The sequence below is a fragment of the Corella eumyota genome, chromosome 3 (genome assembly GCF_963082875.1).
Source record: "Corella eumyota chromosome 3, kaCorEumy4.1, whole genome shotgun sequence".
Taxonomy (NCBI): domain Eukaryota; kingdom Metazoa; phylum Chordata; class Ascidiacea; order Phlebobranchia; family Corellidae; genus Corella; species Corella eumyota.
In genome coordinates this window covers 19,783,135-19,803,456 of record NC_137492.1, presented here as the reverse complement: position 1 = coordinate 19,803,456, position 20,322 = coordinate 19,783,135, and the positions used below count along the sequence as shown (strand labels likewise).

General features: G+C 32.6%; 1 protein-coding gene across 1 annotated transcript; it reads left to right on the top strand.

Moving 5' to 3' along the window:
* Window positions 1-3,890: 3,890 nt before the first annotated feature.
* On the top strand, window positions 3,891-16,100 carry LOC145746036 (uncharacterized). The gene is made up of 30 exons (XM_082564215.1): window positions 3,891-4,083; window positions 4,596-4,705; window positions 5,030-5,192; window positions 5,814-6,209; window positions 6,453-6,594; window positions 7,382-7,518; window positions 7,802-7,932; window positions 8,142-8,255; window positions 8,441-8,516; window positions 8,590-8,740; window positions 9,113-9,351; window positions 9,513-9,613; window positions 9,807-9,924; window positions 10,246-10,436; window positions 10,566-10,828; window positions 11,058-11,265; window positions 11,374-11,494; window positions 11,669-11,850; window positions 11,933-12,095; window positions 12,419-12,607; window positions 12,699-12,844; window positions 12,965-13,058; window positions 13,279-13,478; window positions 13,697-13,873; window positions 14,157-14,398; window positions 14,484-14,680; window positions 14,855-15,051; window positions 15,225-15,318; window positions 15,562-15,724; window positions 15,913-16,100. Exons 1-30 carry the CDS (start codon window positions 3,891-3,893, stop codon window positions 15,980-15,982), a joined length of 4,968 nt encoding a protein of 1,655 aa, XP_082420341.1. The 3' UTR covers window positions 15,983-16,100.
* The last annotated feature ends 4,222 nt before the right edge of the window (window positions 16,101-20,322 follow it).

Here is a 20,322-nt window from a genome sequence, read left to right as displayed (position 1 = left end):
CTTAAACCACATTCAAAACAAACTTTAAGAGATCGAAGTTGTGATAGAAATGTGCCCTAAGCCAAACGTAAAAAACGCAATTATTTTAAATAAAACAAAAATAAAATCCAATTTTAGTTTTAAGTTTTTTTATAACATATATAAATTAAATTATTTAAAAAAGTATTTAAATTGCGTTATTTGTATTAAATAAAATTTTAGGTATGAATTTTTTCAGCCGCAGCGTAGTGTAGTGGTAAGAACACTTGCTACACCACTATGGAGTCGTGGGTTCAATCCACACTGCCAGGACAGAGTAACTAATGTTACTCTAAGTTTGAGTCGTGTATTCGACCTTTCCACATCAAGGATAAAGATACATACAAAAAAACGTTTTTTAAATACAAAGTTACTCTAAATACTAAGCTGTTAGTTTTTAATTTTTGAACATTATTTGGCCTATAATTAGCTTGGTATTGCCCGAGGATTTATTTTTTGCATAAACATTACAATATTTGCATAAACACCACTAGCAAATACTTTTAAAATTCTTTAAAGATCGGCATTATATCGCCCACATAAAAAACCTACGCGGAAATTTTATTTTTTGGGCTTTTAAATTTTGTGTAAATGGAAAAATAACTGTGTTTAATCTTTAATATTTGAAATAAAAACATATCTCGGTTCATTTTAAGCCCACATCAAAAATAACATATTCTAAAATTCCCCCATATAAAACACTTAACTTCAGATAAGATTAAATTTAGTTACTACAATTTTCATGGTAATTTATACCAACTTAATCTTTTTGTTTATCGATTTCACGTCTAATTGTTCGTAACGGTGTAAATAAATTATCTGTGATTGATTGAAATTATATAGGTGATGTTTTTATGATTATGTAGGTACAGAAGTTTTAAATTACATTTCAAATATGTGGGTCAAATAAAGTGTTTATTATTTTGTAAAATGTTTGCTGTAGAATATAATTTGTTGATGTCAAAATAGATAAAGACAATTTACTATAAATTGCAAATACCGTTTGAAACAGAATACACGAAAATTATCATAAATATGTATTTGAAACCAAGATTTGGCTTTTGATTAAAAAAATAAATTGAATTTTTGATACGATAAACGACAAATATGAAACTAATTTTCGATTTTAAGCAAATAGACAAGAAGTGGGGGTGGAATTTAAAAGCTAAAATTACTTGATATGCGTGGTCGCCTACTTATTTAGGGTTGTTAACATAATGCGGGCTAACAGGCGATCACATAATCAATGTTTTGACCTGAGGGCACGACACTCTGCAATAACCTTACGCCATAAACTATGGTACCAGGTAAATTAACTTGCAAGTCAACTGCATGATTTTACGACTAAATCGTTACACTCGGGCGTTAAAGAACTAGAGCAACGATTTTCATACAAACAACTTTCAATATTATTTTACACTGGGTTGCCCACGTAGTTTAAGAGCACGCCTACGTAACAAGGAACTTTATTTACGTCATAATAATCACGAAAAACAAGTTTCACGCAAAAATTTTTGAACAAAATTTGCAAAACAAAGTAATTTGTTCATCTCCTATTTTTAAATAATTTGCAATGTTCTTTTTAAAGACCATATAACAAATTTAGATCCAACGTTTTAAAACTAACGGTACTTACTTATTTGTTTTTTCAACTATGTTTTTATCATCTTACAAGTTATTAGTAATAGATAATCATCCTATATACGTGTTATTTATAAATAGTGAAGATATATATTCAATAGAAGGTTTATTAAATTCTTCTCACCAGCAGAATCTTAATCACCCCAATACGTGTTTGTTTATTGTAAAAGTTTTGTTTATTTAAAAATGGAGACAGCAAAAATTATTTAAATTTGCAGATATTTGTGTACCCAATACTTAAACTGTAAGAAATGCTATATTTTAAGATTTTTATTTTTAACCTAAATATATAATTTTTTAATTTTTTTTAATTCTTGTTTTATTGTTTTAGCTAAATAATAATTTATCAAAATAAAACTTTTTTTAATTTATAAAATAAACCTAATATTTTTTCTTAAAATTGTTTTAAAATAATCGGAAAATTTAATTATACCAAATCATTTTCTTTAAACAGCACTTATTAGAAATATCTTTTATTACGTTTTAGGTGCCAAACGGTCAAATTAACCGGATGGTTTATGAGTTAATTCTTTTATTTGCTCGTTTAAAAGCTTGCCTGTAAAAAAGGTAAGTGCAGGTAGCCTATAAATAGTCAAGAACTTAACCTAAAACATCACTTGATTTTAGCATGTGATGCAAGTAAAAAACTGTAAAAAATTCGACGCGTCTTCAAGAACAAAATCAGCGCGAAAGGTGTCTTAATGACGTCACAAACGTCATGTTTATTCCGTAGGTCGTGGCATGTAATGCGATTTTGTTTTAGAAGGGTTGTTTATTGGGCAGGGGCGGTGGTGAGATACGTGTACGGGCATATATAAACCAAGTTAATGGGACCGACTTGACACATAGCAGCATGGTACGAACTGATACATTAGGCCTCAAGGCCGTTAGGTAAGAGAGTCGAATGGTACACTGGGCGTGGCTGGCATCCGCCAGCTCGGTTTCCCAAATTATAAATTAATAGTTAACAGGGCTGGGTAGATTAAATTTAGACAAAACGTGTTAATTATTATTTAATTTTAACTTTTTTTTGCGGTGTAAAAAATATTTTAAAAAGTTGGGTTTTTATAAAATTGTTTTTTGATTTTTTTAATTATTTGTCTTTTTTGTTACAATGTTAAATAAAAGGCGTTAACTGCGGTTTGAAAGCGAGATAATTATAAGCTATTGTAGCTAATTACCGGGCTTTTTTAAGTGGCTTTAAGTCATTTAAAATTTAATTACAAAAGTTAAAAAAGTTTAAATAATTTGTACTATTTCGCTCGCATATAAATTACGATTTCAGAAAAAATTCGGTAAGTAGATTAGTAAGTAGATAGTAAAAGTAATGAAATTGATGTAAATGATAAGAATGTAATGTAATCTCTGACCTGCTTTAAGATGAAGGAATGTAAAGGTCAAGATGTCATTTTTTTAACCGAAAATTGCTCTTAAAAATAGCAGTTAAGGTTGTCATATTATAAAAATAAAAAAGTCACGTTTTTTGAAATAAATTTTGATGCAAGTTTCTGAGTAAAAATATTTTTTTAAACCAATGTTCGTGCAATTTGGGCGTTGGTCATTGTGGTAAACCGGTTAACGCCTTTCGGTGTCTTAATATCCCGGTATTTAAAGCGTTTTAAAATTTAATTTCAAGTCAGTATTTAGAATATTTTTTTGCTTAGAATATTTTTTAAATTTTTGGACGTTAACAACTAACTTTGTCGCAATTATATTTATTTAAATGATTGTTTAAAAAATAGAATGATGTTATTTTATTACCTTAAAAAAATGCACAAAACTATTTGAATTTTTACAAAAAAATTGTAAGTTTAAAAGACAGATATTTTTAGCCTCAAGAAAGCAACGGATTTTCAGAATATTAATATTTACTTCAAGAATTGCGCAATTTACCTAGAATAAACCCAAGTAAATTGAAACAAAAATAATTAAATCCGTTTCCGAGACTGGTAGAGATGTCTTCGTCGTTTAAATTTAAAATTTTGTAAAAAGTGTTGGTACTAACAGTCTGCCCCCAGGTTATATCATCCAAAATATTTGTTATTTCGTAGCAGTTTAGTTATTACAAAACGGTGTAAACTATGAGTGGTTAGATAATAATGAACGCGGATAAAAAATGGTTTAGACAAATAACTTTTTAGGGCAAATTTATAATTTTGAAAGTGATAAAATTGAAGTTTATTTTTCAATATCATTTTTCAATTTTTACAGTTATTCAGTAGACTAAAAACATGAATTTAAAATTGTGCTGGGCATATGCGCTTGCTGCTATAGCTATAGGACTTGTAGCAGCTCAAGATGAAACGACTAGTGCCACAACGGAGGCTGTAACCCCAACTGAACCCCCCACGACCACTGAAACTACCACCCTCGAGTCCACAGCCTTCTTCGGGAATATTGCTCAGATGATTTCACACATTGAACGTAAGTTATGACGTCATTAATACGACTTCCATTACAGCGACTGCATAAAGACTAATTGTACAGGATTTTTAAATGCGCGGCAATTTTAGTAGCGCATTTTTTTGTTACTTGTTTTTACTACATTTTTAAATTACAATTCCACTTTATTCAAAGATAAACCCTAAATATACCCCTTAACACACAAGCTATAATTCAACCTAAATTTGTAAACACAATTTAACTGATACGATCTTAAAAACATATCTTTTTTGACCTTGGTTACGTTACCCAACTATTACTTAACTTTAAAAGCTTCTCACATTTCCACCTTAAGGCGTGTTTTAAAATTCAATTAAATAACTACAAATTTTAGAGTTTTTTTCTTAAAAGTTCTTAAACGTTTAAACTTCTTTATGTATTTGCAATTTTCCAAAATATGTCAAAAAAAAAATGTAACAATGTTTTTTAGTGCTGTTAAATTTTTTTTATATTGTTGACTTAATGTAAAATCTTATTTAATTTTTGTGTTACAGGAGCTGCTTGTCAACCTTATGAAGATAGTAAAATAGAAGACTGTGGGCTTATTAACATGACACAAGCAACCTGTAGAAACGCAACATGCTGTTATTACCAAGATGAGGAGGTAAATTTTAAGCCAACTTCACAAAACATTAGGCTGTTATAATAAGTTCAACTCAGTCTTCATGCACCATAATAATATTGTAAATTAACTTAATTGGTTTACAATGTGTTTAAACAGAAGCACATCCCTTCTAATTTTTATTAGCATAGGCCTTTTATTAACAAATAAATTTATTGGAACCATTTATCTATTTATTTAAATAGCAATATATCAAACAATATTGTCACATGTAGTAAAACTCACTTGACATATGTCTAATTCTATTTACATTCTAATTATCCTCACTTTTTTAAAAATAATTTTAAAAACAAATTTTTTCTCCAGACCGAAGAAGAAACCTGCACAAAGATGAACTCAGTTTCCCAAATCTATGCTCGACTTGAGCCAGTTTGGGATGGCTTTGGATCAAACCGAGGAATCAAGCAAGGTCCTGGAGTTTTCTCTGCTGTTCTGGCTTGCATTGCCTCAGGAAACCAGGACTGTGAAGGTAGGCCGAACATTTTTATGCAGTGACCATAAAAAAACTAATAACCTAAATGGTATTTGAAACAAAGGGTTTAGCTAAAAAATGCCATAAGTTAATTAATTTTTTTACATAGTTTTACACAATTGGTTTTTATAGTTTGTGTTTAAAAATATAGTAATAAAATTTGTAAATGTAAAATATGTTTAAACTCATTTTTGTTGGTTTCAAGATAAATTACAATTTTACGTCAACCTCATTTGTACTAACTTACTTAATCTCATTAACAACTAATCTGAACATTCTTCTTCTAACATTAAACCTATTTATTAAAAACCATTTTCAAAATTGCATTTTTTTTTTATCATTATTCATTTTTTAAACTTAACATCATTTTTATAACTTTATCATTTAAATATTACCAACTTCATTTTACTAATCATTTATTAACCAATCAGCTTTTTTGGGTCTCCAATACTCACCAACTACAACAAATCCAAGTAAGTTTTCTTTTAATGTCATAATTGGTGTTTGCATGTTTTTCTGGGTGAGCTCACAAATCCAAAATCTCAAACTTGAAACCAACAAAAATTCCGACCAAGTTTTGGTTTGGCTAAAACTAAAATATTACCCCACCTGGTGTAGCTCTTGCCGCGCTGATTTCCATTGAACAGTTCAACCTTCTCGTGGAAGCAGCGGTAGCTGGTGACGCAGAGGCCATGAATGTCTTTTTATCTGGCGGAGTACAGCTCATAACCTCCTTAGTCGGAGCAGGGGTGATAAACTTACAAACTCTTGTCACCCTGTCACAAAACCCAGCGTTTGCTGCAGTCCTAGCAGCTCAGGGGGGTATTGAGGGGATTTTTGGGGGCGGTTTAACTGGTATAACCGGTGGTGGAGTGGGTATCAATTTCCAACCCTCAGTTTTTCCAACTGCACCCCCTCCCCCGGTCACAGCAGCATTTGTCGTTCCAACAAACCCTCCACCCCCTATAAGCATTGCCGTAGTTGTCCCAACTGTTGCAGAGCGTGGGTTGTTTGGTAGGTGGTTTGGTGTAAAAACAAAATAGGCTTAAAAACCGTGACTTAAAAGTATTGTGTTTAAGATTTGCAGTGTTTTATTATAATTTTTCTGTGTGTACATATTCCGATATTTATTTTACAAATTTAACTTTTTTAAAAAATAATTACTGGTTAAAAAATTACATTTTCTTCTTACTAAAAATATATACAAACTTTATTTTTTTCTCCAAATTTTCTTTAAATTTCAACTTTCACTTTTAGGACCAATTTGTCGATGGTTCCCTTGGGGAGGATGGAGTAACTGTCAAGGTCTGTGCGGAAGAGGAGTTCAAACTAGACTCCGAAGATGTTCTGGATGTGTTCCCGGAGAAGGAGGTTGTGTAGGATCATGCAATCTTTACAGGTGAGGAATAATTTTTCTTAAAACCAGTTGCTAGCCCAATTTATAGTCAGCATTTAATTGTCATAATATGGTTGCAACTCGCAACTTATATTTGTCCACAATAATTTACCTGTGCATCACAACTGGCAGTTTTATTTATTTTGTAGGCCTGTAAGTTAAACACACCTATTGATATAATAAAGTACATTTAACTTTATTATATATAGATTAAAAAAGATGATTTTATAGCTTAAACTTCATTGTTGGTGATAGTTTTTGTTTATGCAAATTAATAAGGTCACATTTTTTAAATGAAACATGCGCTGTTGTTACTTAAAATAGCTGGTCATAAAATAAATATTTTTACAACTCTAATCTTAAAGAAGATTATCCGCTATGGTATCACGTTTTAAACTTATGATAATGCCAAGTTTGTTTTGTATGTCAACAAACTGCATAAACATGATAAAGATAAAATTTTATAAATATTTGGTTATGAACCTGTTTTGAATATTCTTTAAAACTAACAACAACGTTACCAGTTTTAATAGTAAAATCTTGAAAGTTCAACAATTTACACAATAAAATATGGTGTCTAACTTATCATTTAACACTTAATATGTGATATGAATATATAAGCATCTACATATAATTTAGCTTAGTGTACAATATATATAAATATTTATATGTCCAATTTATAGGCCTGAAGAATAAATAAAATTGCCATTTGTGAAAATTGAGACTATAATATAAAAAGTATAAAAAACACAACTAATGAATAATTTAAAACCCATTTTACACAATTTAGACGATGTGTCAACCCAGTTGGAAACGTTTGTGCTTACTGGGCAGGTTGGGGAGCTTATGGAGCATGTTCTACTTCATGTGGAATCGGATCAAGAACCAGGAGACGAACTTGTATTGCCGGCACAATTGGAGAATTTGGTAAATTTCTTTATTGTTAATAAATGTTTTTTTACTTTTATCATTAATGTAGGAAGTTTGACTTTACAACCCAAACATAGAGAAACATTAGTTACCTCAACCCAGTCTTAAGTTAACTTTGGCAGTTTGGAATATTATTAAATATAATTGGTAATTAGGCTGCTGATTAAACGTTGGCTCAGCAGGAGTTTATACCGTTTTGTGTACCAGACCTTAAGTTGTTTTGTAAACAATCATTTTTGTTGAGTTTTATATTACTATGTTTTCAATATTTTCTTTGTAGGTTGTACTGGTATTAGCCAAGAAGCCATCCGATGTAACACAGACACTTTCGGAGAAGGTGCTTTCCTTGCTTGGTCAACATGGTCGGTTTGTCCAGTTAGCTGTGGAGGAAGTCAACAGACCAGACAACAGGTGGGCATTGTTTGTAATAATGGGAGTGTGAATTGGTTTTGTGACTTTGTTAAAAGCATTTTTTGAAATATAAATATTTTCACAATAATTTGATTTTTTTGTGTAAACTAAAAACTTAAGCACGAAATAAGAGTAAGACAACTAAGAACTAGCTAGTAATTGTAATTTTTGATATTAATCTAATATAACATTTGACCATTATTTTACAGCGCCACACTTGCACCAATGATGTACAAACCGAAGCACGACAATGTGGATTGGCTCAATGTTGCGGAAGACTTCCTTGGTCTGGTTGGACGGTATGCTCCGTCACTTGCAACAATGTAAGTCCATGTTTGGTTTTATCAAGAATTTTACATGAATAAACCTAAAAATTTTGGGTCTTAAAGTTTACTGTCTACACATACTTTAAATGTTCTTGGATTGTTTAAAATATTTATCTGTTTGAACTTTTTTTACCCTTATCTTCAACAAACTGTTTTTAATTAAACAATTGTTTAATATTTAGGGTGTACAAACTCGACAAAGAGCGGATGTTTGCAGTAACATTCCAGTTGAAATTGCAACCCAAGTCTGCAATGTTGGTAAGTACAACTTCTGTAATTATCAAATAACCAGGCTTCTTACATCATAGTGCTAACAATTATGACATCACAGGTGTTGGTAACTGGGGAGCATGGACACCATGGCAGGCATGCAGTCAGTCTTGTGCCGGAGGACTCCAAAGAAGAACGAGAAGCCACTCATGCAGAGCAAATGTTGACGTTGAAACAAGACCTTGTGGAATTGAGGGAGATTTCCAAGCTTGGTGGGTTTTGGTTATTCTGATTTATTAGTTAAGTTAGTGGTCAGAACACTTGGCTTTGCTACATAAGGTTCTGGGTTTAATCCCCACTGATCTCATGCTGTAGTGCCATTAAGTAAGGTCCTATAAACGGTATGAACTCTTGCTGAGCCAGCGCTTAATTAGCAGCTTAATTATCAAGCAATCAAAATATATAATATCCTAAACATCCAAAGTCAATTTAACACTGGGTCAACAAATGATACTCTATGTTTAGGTCATGAAGTTAACCTTCCCACATCAGGAATAAACCAATATAAAAAAATATTTGATATTGTAACAGAAATATTAAATTATTTCACAGAATTTTTGTTCAATAAACCTTAATTTTTCCAGGACTGCATTTGGGGGATGTACCACAACTTGTGCTGGTGGAATAGCTCGCCGAACTCGATCCCACATTTGCTCCAATCAAGTTCAACAACAAACGACCTCATGTGGTGACCCCGGCTCATTTATGCCATGGCAGACATGGTCACAATGTAGTAGTACCTGTAATGGTATCAGAGTACGAAGACAATTCCACACTTGTGGGCAGGCTCCTAATTCTGAACAAGAGGCTTGCAGTGGACCAGGTAAGGAAGAACTAAAATCCCACTTAAGGAAGAAGAACTAAAATCCCCCCAAAAAATTGATAAATATTTAACTTTTTTATATTTTGGCCGTTTTATGCTTTAAAAATTTTAATTTGAAATGTTTTTTTTTTTGCAAACTTTGAACTTTTTTAAACTTTTAGGTGGATTCGGAACTTGGCAAACTTGGGGAGCTTGCTCCACCTCCTGTCCCGGAGGAACCCAGACTCGAGTTCAACGACATCTTTGTACAAACGAATTCCAGGTAATTAATTAACTTTAAGTTGCCTAATTAAATAAAATCATTATTATTTAAATGCTCAGTTAGTTATAAACATTTTTAATAAACAATATTTTATTAAATCAGAAATTAAATATTTTGAAATATATTTTTGTTGAAATTATTACATAAATATGATCCTACTTTTAAGTTGTTCAACAATTTTTATTTCTCACAGAGAGACACCCAAACTTGTGGATTTGGTGGAAATTGGGGAGCTTGGTCAGGATGGTCGGTTTGTAATGCGCCATGCAACACCGGACAAAGGTTCAGAACCAGAATCCATTCATGTCCAAGTAAGTATTTAAATGAAAACAGAACAAATGTTAGTAGGTTCGATAATTGTCATGAAGGCTAAATTTTTACTGCAAAGTTAACTTTGTTAATTAACAGTTTACAAATTAATTTTTAATTTCCATCTTTGGCTGTTTTCAATTAACATATTCAACTTTTATTTATTTAGGCCTAAATTAGAAAATTGTTGACCTTACAGTGTTATCTATTGCAAATTGATTTTGCACATTTTGTAACTACTAATTATTTAATAAAAATCAACTAAGAAACATGATTAAAATATTATTAAAAATTTCTTATAATTTACTTTGTAAATTAATTAGTTGCTGATGATCTGAACCAGGGAATCAGCCAAAACCGCCAACGAGAAGCTACTCTCTGTAACACCCAGATGTGTTGTGTCTACGGCAACTGGAGCTCGTGGGGACCTTGCTCAAGGTCATGTGGGTATGGTAATGAAGTAAGGTCAAGGGTCAATACTTGTCCTAATGTCAACGACCTTAACGAAAGAAGAGTAAGTTTATATTTTTAACATAAAAAACACAAAAGAGTATTTCTTAGATTTTGGAAATTATTTTTAAATTTTCTTTTAAATTTTAAATAAAATTTATTTTATCCTCAATTAAAATTACTTTATTCTCAGTTTTGCTTTATCTCGGCTGGTGAATGGTCAGGTTGGGGTCAATGGGGTCAATGCTCTCAAAGCTGTCCCGGAGGTCAAGCCACAAGGTCACGAATTCACAGTTGCACAAACGAGAGGTCAAGCCAGAGCCAGCTCTGTGGAGTTGATGCGGGATATGATGGATGGACTGCATGGACTCAATGCTCTGCAACTTGTGGAGGAGGAAGACAACTGAGAAGCCGAAACCATATTTGTGGAACCAGACAAGTTGAACGACAATCCAGGTGGGTTAGAAGTTTAATTTAGACAAATAAATTATGGAATTTAAACAAATAATGCCAGCAGCATGGTGCAGTGGTCAGAACACTTCCAACTTTACTAAATGAGGTCCTTGGCTTGATCTCCACTGCTCTCATGCTGTAGTATCCTTAAGTAAGGCACTGTAAATGTTATAAACTTCTGCTGAGCCAAAGCTTATAAAAAATGATTAAAATAAAAACCTTTTTACCACAGAGTTTGCAACACTAACCCCGGTGTGTTCTTGGAGCCGTCCCAGTGGTCAACTTGCTCCCAAACTTGCCCTGGGGGCTTCCAGGCCCGAACCCGACTCCACACCTGTGGGTTACAAGCCAATGCTGAAAGTCGAGCATGTGGGGGCCCAGGAGGGTTCGGACCCTGGCAGAACTGGGGGGGTTGTTCCTCAAGTTGTCTTGGAGTTAGGGTAAGCACTTTTAATTTATTAATTAAAGCAAAATTAATTAGTAAAAAAACTCCATGCCAGTTGTATTCTTGCAAATTATTCCACCTTAAAAATTATCCCATTTTTCAGTCCCGAAGTCAGTTCCACCAATGTGGAATGGCACCCAATGTAGAAACCCAAGCTTGTGGAAATGGAGGATCCTTCGGACCTTGGCAACAATGGACTGCTTGCTCCCAACTTTGTGCTGGAGGTAGGCACTTTTGTTCCTGCCTTGGAAAACACTTTTTTATTATTTTTTTTTAATATTTAAGTTCAAACAAAACATATTAAAATATAGTATACCAAGATACTGATAATAGTAAAATTTATTTTCTTTTTCCTTTTTTTTGTGCAAATTTTTACCAACTTTTTTTCTGACAAAAAGGTCGACGATCCAGAACTAGATTCCACAGCTGCGACGTCCAACCAGAGGTTGAGCAAGTTGCATGTGGTCAAGACCCATCTTACGGACCCTGGTCTCTCTGGGGCGGATGCACAGTCACATGTGGAGGAGGAACCCGCACCAGAAACAGGAGAGGATTCTGTGGATTTGAAAACGATAGCGATGTAAGATTTTGATTTCTTCTAAATAATCATTTTTTATTTTTAAATTTTTTCTACATTAAAAAAATGAATTTTATTCCCACAGATTTTGTCGTGCGGAAACGACATTTGTTGTGAAATATTACCATGGGAACAATGGGGTGGATGCAGTGTCAGTTGTGGAACTGGACAACAACAGAGAGTCCGGAGGTCAACTTGCTCAAATGGGCAAGTTACAGACACCGAACCGAGAAGTTGCAATGCTGGAAGTGAGTTTAAAAAGCTTTTTAACTTTTTGACAAAAATTTAAAAATCTAGTTATAATAGAGCTTTGTGAACAATATTTGTATGCCCAATTTATAAGCCTACAAAAAACTTAAAACTGCAGTTACGGTAAATTATCGCAGGCAAATATTGGTTAAAAGTTGCGACCTTATAGCAACAATAAAAATACCAACTTTGGGTGGGCTATCAACCAATTTGTTGCTATAAAAGTTCAGAAAACTAGTTTATCCCGCAGTTTAAATAATCTTATCATTAAACTTTATCTTTACACTCAAAACTCAACTTAAAAACTTCTTTAAATTTCAAGATGGAGTCACCTCTGATTGGACATTGTGGTCCTCTTGTGATGTCACATGCGGTGGTGGAAGACAAAGCCGATTGCGAACTAATCCTTGCGTCCAACTTGCTCCAGTTATCCAAGCTTGTAACGTAAACCGATGTCCTTTCTGGTCCGCATGGGGTTCATGGTCTTCCTGTTCCTCATCTTGTATTGAAGGTAAGCACTTTTTTATCTTTGAAAAAAGTCTTCACCAAAAATAAAAATTTGGGGAAAAATCACCGACTAACCTGATTATGACATCACACAGGTGTGATTGTCCGCAACAGAGAGTGCATCCTCGGTGTAGTGAACCAGGTCGGAGGTTGCATCGGGGAAAATCGTCAGAGCAGGAACTGTAACACCGGAGGACTAAGAGGAGCTTGGTCGTTGTGGTCATCCTGGTCAACATGCAGTGTAAGTTGTGTTTAAAAATATTTTTTATATTCGCAGAACTTAAATTTAAAGTTTATAAATAACAATGAATTTTTGAAATAATTAATTACTTGATTTTATTTACATATTGTGTTGTTGTAGGCTTCTTGCGGCGGTGGATTTTACTCCAGGACCCGATCTCATTCTTGTGGACTCGCTGATGAAACCGACGTTCAAAGTTGCAACACTTTTATGGGTTAGTTTAAAGTTAAAAAATTCTAAAAAAGGAAAATTTTTATTTTATTAAATTAAAGGTTTTCTAAAAAATTAGTTTAATAAAAACAATAACTTTAATAAACTAATGGTTTAATTATTTTTTTTAAAGATCTTTTCCAAGAAATATTTTTTATTTTTTGAAACCTAAAAGTTTATTGTTACAACCCCCCACTCAACCATTTTATTTTTTGACCAATCAGGAGTCTACACTTCGTGGTCAGCATGGACTCGTTGTTCCGCCACCTGTAACGGGGGCACTCAGTCGCGACAACGACGACAAACGTGTACAAGAGAAGACGACGTCGAGTTGCAAGCATGTAACACCAACGCTGGTACGTGGACGATTTGGACCTCATGGTCGCCTTGCTCGAGGTCATGTGCAGGAGGAACCTACACAAGGGTAAGAATTTAATTTATTAATGAATTTACCCAATGAAATGTGCAAGTTTAAGATTTAATTAATGTTAAAACATTTAATCAGCCAAGTTTTCATGTAAATTGTCACTAGTCTTAATTCATTGAAGAATAAAATCTCTTTATAAAACCAACCTAATGATTATAACTAAACTTTAAATATTTACGTTGCAAACCATTTTAACGAAAACCTTTCCTACCCAGACTCGCCAACATACTTGTGGGCTTCAACCCCAAACCGATGTCGGACTCTGCAACACCTTCGAGGGATCCTACTTTGCTTGGACCAATTGGGGACCTTGTTCGCAATCCTGTGGATCCGGAACCCGAGCTCGAAGTCGATCCCATTCTTGTGGATTGGACGACCAAACTGAGGCTGGGGTACGTTGCTACAGTGGTTTCTAAAACATTTTTTTAGTGTTACAATTTTTAACAACTTTAAACAATTTTTCGATCCTGACTTTGTAAATAACTCATTCATATTACACTTACAAGTTGATTGCCCACCAAACAGTTAGCATTTAAATTGTCAAAGTCTGGTCGCAACTAATATTTGCCCTCAATAATTCGCTCGAGCACCACAAAGCACCACAAATAGCAGTTTGTTCTATATTTTGTAGACCTAAATTAAACATGTTAAAATCTACTATTTTTAAACCTTAAGGTTTGTGGAACCACATTATGCCCATACTGGTCTGGCTGGACTGAATGGAGTGGATGCTCCCAGAGTTGTGGAGGAGGAATACAATCCAGGATGCGGGAGTGCCAAGCTGAAATTCGTGGCTTAGCAGGTTGCGAAGGACAGAACTTCCTATCTCTTGAATGTCCTGAGATCGTCGGGCAATGGAATCAATGGTCGCAGTTCACCCCCTGCTCGCAAACTTGTGCTGGAGGTCAAATGTCAAGGTCAGTTGGACTTTAAGCATTTTAAAGATTTTTTAAAAAACTTCTTCTTGTTCTGAATATTTAAGTTTTAATTTTAAATTCACAGAACTCGAACTCACACTTGCGATCCTGGAATTGATGTGGAGACAGTCGGATGCAACCAGGATCCTGGAGCATGGACTCAGTGGATGCAGTGGAGTGCTTGCCCCGTGTCATGCGGAGGAGGACGTATCGCAAGAAGAAGAAGTCACAGTTGTGGGCTCGAAGATGAATTCCAAGTCTCAGCATGCAACACTGATGACGGTAGGATAACATATTCATTAAAAAAACCAACTAATCACATTTTAATGTGTTAAATAAAACAATTTAATAAAACATAGCGTTTCAAAACAGGATAAATTTAATTTCAATATTAGTTAGTATAAGATTTATGATCAATTTTTATCCAAATTAAAAAATATTATTTAATTCTCACAGGTTCATGGGCTGAGTGGTCAACATGGGGAGGTTGTACGTTGAGTTGTGGAGGAGGAACTAGACAAAGATTCCGACAACAAACATGTACCAGACAACGACAAGGAGACACTGAACCTTGTAACACTGACTTCTGTGCTTTCTGGGATGGATGGACAACCTGGGGACCTTGTAATGCAACCTGTGGCGCTGGAAACTCGGTAAGTAGATCATAACCTAAAAATTTCAATGTTAAAATTATTTTTTTTAGATATTTTAATTTTTAAAATCATGGTGACATTTTTCATAAGGTAAAAACTAACATAACTTATTTTCTAGTCAAAATTTTTTTTGTACAAAAAAATCACTAATTAGTAAAATGAATTAATTACAGATCCGAACTCGTAACTGTGTTGGTGGACTTGCTGGCGAAGGATTGTGTTTTACAAACATTGTGGGATCAGTAGATTTCCAAGTTTGCAATGCAGGTTAGTTTATCCTCAACGTGGGACAATTTAAGTTTATCCCTAATGTGTGACATTTTCAGTGTATCCCTAATGGAGGCAAATTAAGTTTACACTCAATGGGGTCACTTTAGCTTTATCCTCATTGTGGGATAATTTAAGTTTATATATTCTCTTTGTCAATCACAAGTTAAAATTGTTATTAAATTAAAAAGTAAAATTACCCCAAAAATTGATTTATTTGACCCCAATTTAATTTTGTTTCAGGTGATTGTTGCTTCTCCAGCTGGAGTGGTTGGTCAGCTTGTTGTAACGATGATTCAACTTCCCAAAACCTCCAATTCCGTCTCCAGAGACAAGGATGCGGAATTCCCTTGGCAACAATGAGCAGAAACTGCCCATCTGGAATCCAGGTCACCAGAATCCCATGGTAAGTCCTTCCTTAAAATCTGTCGATTCAAAAGTTTAGTTTTAAATAAAGGGTTTCTTAATGCGAGTATAGTTACACTTCAGACTAGCACAGTCTAAATTTTAGCCTTAATATCAAATATTTAATCCCTTTTGTTCCAATTATTCTTGTTATTAAACTTTTTACTAATAATAATATTTTTTATTTAGTTCAAATCAATCAGAGCTGTTTAGATCTGCTTTGAGGCGTCGTCGTCGTTCAACCGAAGTAGAAATCTAGATAACCCTCTAAATACTCTGTTTCCCGCCAATTTGTGTGCTTGTTTTGGTGTTGCTTTCTATATCTTTACCGCCTTTTTTTAACTTGAATTAACCCGCCTCAATAACCCAGATTTTATTTGTTGGTTTTCTTTGTTGTTTGTTTGTCCTTCTTTGTGTTTGTTTTTATTATTGTACAGAAAAATAGAACTAATAATAAAATGACAGTTTTGCATGAAATTTATTGTTTTGAATTAGTTAATAATAGCAAGTAGAGTTAGCGATTATGTTTTAAAAGAAGGTTTAGTTTTTATGCATACCTTAAGCATAACATATAAAGGCTACTCTATAGTAAAGTAGTGTATAAAAGAGTTAGTACACAAAAATTACATGTTTAATCAAATAAAGAAGCCGGCAGCATGGTTTAGTGGTCTGAACACTTTCGACACTACATTGGGTCATGGGTGAGTTTGATCCCCATTGTTCCATGCTGAAGCACACTAGAGTATAACCGGTATGAACTCATGCTAAGCCAGCACTTAATCAGCAGCATAATTATCAGGCAATTACAATTTATATTACTCCAAACTACCGTGGGCAACTCGAGACTGGGTCAGGGTAAGAGTTGTTACTTTATGTTTAAGTCGCACATTTGCCCCTTTCCACATTGAGAAAAAAATATATACAAAAAAAATTTAATACATCTTTAATAAAATAAAACTCGATATCAACCACACAAAACAGTTACCTGACTGACGTTTAATATAAAAAAAAATAACCGTATATCCAAAGCTTCTTGGCGAAGATCAATACACAATATTTTAGGTTATTTAAAAGTAATTTAACCTTGATTAAACAGAATAAAAATTTTGTAAAATTATTTCCATAAAAATTCTAGAATTTTTTAAATCGAAACGTGTGCCAGTGTTGTCAAATTTTTACAAATTTTTTCCTTTTTATCCTCAACGTAGAAATTGCCGATTTTACCCAAATTAGAGTACTATAAGTCGCGACTCAGTTATGTGTTAACTTTGCAAGTTTGGTATATTATTCATTATAATTTTCCAATAATTTATTTATTTTTCAAATGTTTTTGACCGACAGATGCTTGTACAGTTTATGGCGTGTAGCCTAAAGCAGCATAATAGCTAAAAGAGCCAAACAACGTGTTAATTTAGTTAAGCCAAGTTATCTGACCACTACAACACGCTTACAGCAATATTATATCAACATAATTTAAATCGAATAGTTAACAAAAATGGTTTTATCATTGCAAATTATATAATGTGATATCAGTTGACTTATTAATAAAATAAATCATAAAAACAACATTGTTTTTTTATTTCCGATATAATGCCAATACCACACTTATTATTACAAAAATTATAACAATCGATTTCAAATCGCATTTACAAAGGAGAATAACTTATTCTCAAATAGAACAAACAATATATCAATAGGCTAAGGTAGTCAATAGACCGAATGAGTATATTCATGCCCGAACTTTTTCTATGGTAGGGTAAATGAATAAGGTGTAGGCCATTAACAAATAAAAATAAAAAAACTTTTACTTGGTATTAGGTTCACGGTTTAAAAGTCAATAGAAAAGCGCGAAAAACCTTTATGTTAGTATAAAATTTTACGTAAGATAAGCAATACTTTTTATCTTTTTTTTTGCGTCCATAAATATTCCCTTTCTTAGTAAAAAAAATTATGGAATTCAAAAGAAAAGAAAAAATGTTTGCCGCTGAGTTGAAAAAACTTTGTGTAGAAACAAAAGATGGAAAGTGGGAGGAAAACGAACCACAAAAATCAGCAAAAATTCTTCACAAAATGGGGTTGCTTTATAAGGAAAAAAGTACTAATAAATTAAGCTTGATAAGAAGTTGTGCACTTTTAAATTCAGCTATAGTGAGAAAACCTTCAAATGTTAAAACAATTAAGAAAGATCTGGATAATCTTTGCTCACATTTGCTTAAAATATCAAAAGCAAATCAATCTTTGGCAAATTTAAGAACAATATCGGCAATAGTTGCTGAAAAAGTTAACAAACTAAGAGAAAATACTGAAAAAAAGATGTTGCAGTTAGTACGAATTCCTTATAAAATATCGCAAAAAGAATTACAAATTTAAAAAAATTATAAAATACAAACAGTTAGTGCTATACAATATTATATAGCCAGTCAATACACTCGTATCATGCAATTTATAGCTAAAAAGTGTGTTAAAATCATGGGAAAACCCCCATGTAAATATGCAATAGCTGGAGTGGGATCTCTTGTACGAAAAGAAATAACTCCCTACTCTGACTTTGAGCACATCATTTTACTTGAGGAGCAAAAAAACACCGACAAAAAGTTAAACAAAAGCACTTTAAAATATTTTAGATGGTTTTCTGTAATTTTTCATTTTATTATCCTAAATTTGGGCGAAACTATTATTCCATGTGTTGCAATTCCATCCTTAAATGATTTCACAGGTGGAAATAATGGTGACTGGTTTTTTGACAAATGTACTAAACGAGGAATTGCTTTTGATGGAATGATACCTTCTGCTTGTATTTTTCCACTAGGAAGACAAGAAGATACCACAAACAAGCCATGGTCAACAGAACTAATTCAACCTGTCAGTAAAATGATAAAGTATCTTGACTCTGATGTGGATTTAAAGAATGGTTATCACTTAGCTGATGTGTTAAAACAAACATGTTTTATTTATGGAGATAAAGAAATTCATGCACATTACAAATCTTTCGTTTTTGAAAAGTCCCGCCAGTTTAAAGAAAATTTTAATTTAAGTTCAATCGAGGAATTTAAAACTGGGCCTATTGCTATGGCATTTCATCCAGATTTAGCTTTTAATATAAAGAAAATAATTTATAGAAGTATTTCCCTTTATTTAACAAGTTTATGTGATTTTTATAAAGTATTTACTTGTGGTTTCGAAGCTATAAACGAATTGGAACAGAATATATTAATTTATCCTTTGACCGCTTATGCACTAAGATATAATTTAGCTGTTGCTTGTGAAGTTAGACTACAACTTTATTGTAAAAAACGAAGTCAAGTTGATAACATAAATAAAGGAGGTTTTTTTTGGAATTCTTATACTCCTACACAAGAATTAGTTGAAGCTGTCGGATTGCAAAGCCTCATAGGATTTTTTGAAAACCTATTTATTTTAACAAATGAGCTTACTACTGCTTCATTGAAAAATTATTTAAAGGATGTTGAAGTACAACTTCTTTATGCTGACTTTTTAAGTTTGCGAATAATTCTCCTAGGGATTTTTAACAAACATAAACTAATAAGAGAAGAATGGAAGAAAAACGAATACAAACTGGTGAACAAGAATACAAATGATGACCTTAAAAATATTATTTTTTTGTCTGTGGGTAATGCATATTTATGTGAAGGGAACTTTAAAAAGTCACTGAATTTGTTCAATAAAATGAGACCCTTTATTTCTACTGATCACACACACCACAAGATATACGGTTATATTCTACTCTGTTTTGCCATTTAAAACTAAGACAATATGCACAGGCAGAAGCACTTTTTCAAAGTGCAAACAGTATTATTTTTGCTATTCCACTGGATTATTCGTCAAAGTATATACAAATAGCACTTTTTTTGTTAAACCTTGAAACAAAATTAAAATTAAACAAACCTAAGGAAGGCGTGAATGCATTTTTAAAATTTAAAAAACATTGCAAAAAAATAAGATTGATTTAAACAGGTTTCCTACCGAAATGTATCAAATTTATATTATTCTATCTCGTTGCTACCTAAAACTTTCTATGCATAAAAAGGCAATCAAGTTACTTAAACAAACACAAATATACCTAAACAGAGCAACAGTTAAAAATATATCTTTACTATATGAAAAAATGGATTTGATGCAACGTTCATATGGACTTTTAAATAACAAAAAAATGACCTTAAAATGTGCTAAAGAACGTGATGATTTATTTAACGGCCTACCTTTTGAACTAAAATGGAAAGCGGATCGAGCAAAATGCGTTCTTTTAATTATTTTTTGTATGATACTGCTTGTTGTTAATTTTTTTTTAATTTTTTTAATTTTAATTTATTAATTTATCCTGATCATTTTATCTTGTGTTGTTTGAAATTGTTCGAATATCTAAGATTTTAATTTGATTTTGTTAAAAAAAAATATTATTTTTAAATCATTAAAAAACGTATTTTCTGTAACCTATAAATCACAGATGTAAAATTTATTAAAGTACGAAAAAATAGCAAACTGTGTTGTTAATTTAGTAAAGTAAAGTTCCTATATAAGTTAGTAAACTTGAAAATATTCCAAGTTGTACATTCTGCTTTAAAATTGCCAAAACGTACC

Excerpts from the sequence above, each read along its gene's own strand:
- LOC145746036 (XM_082564215.1), top strand. The coding sequence starts at position 3,891 with ATGAATTTAAAATTGTGCTGGGCATATGCGCTTGCTGCTATAGCTATA. Across the intron at positions 12,845-12,964 it reads CATCCTGGTCAACATGCAGT|GCTTCTTGCGGCGGTGGATT; the intron begins GTAAGTTGTGTT and ends GTGTTGTTGTAG. Across the intron at positions 15,052-15,224 it reads CCTGTGGCGCTGGAAACTCG|ATCCGAACTCGTAACTGTGT; the intron begins GTAAGTAGATCA and ends AATTAATTACAG.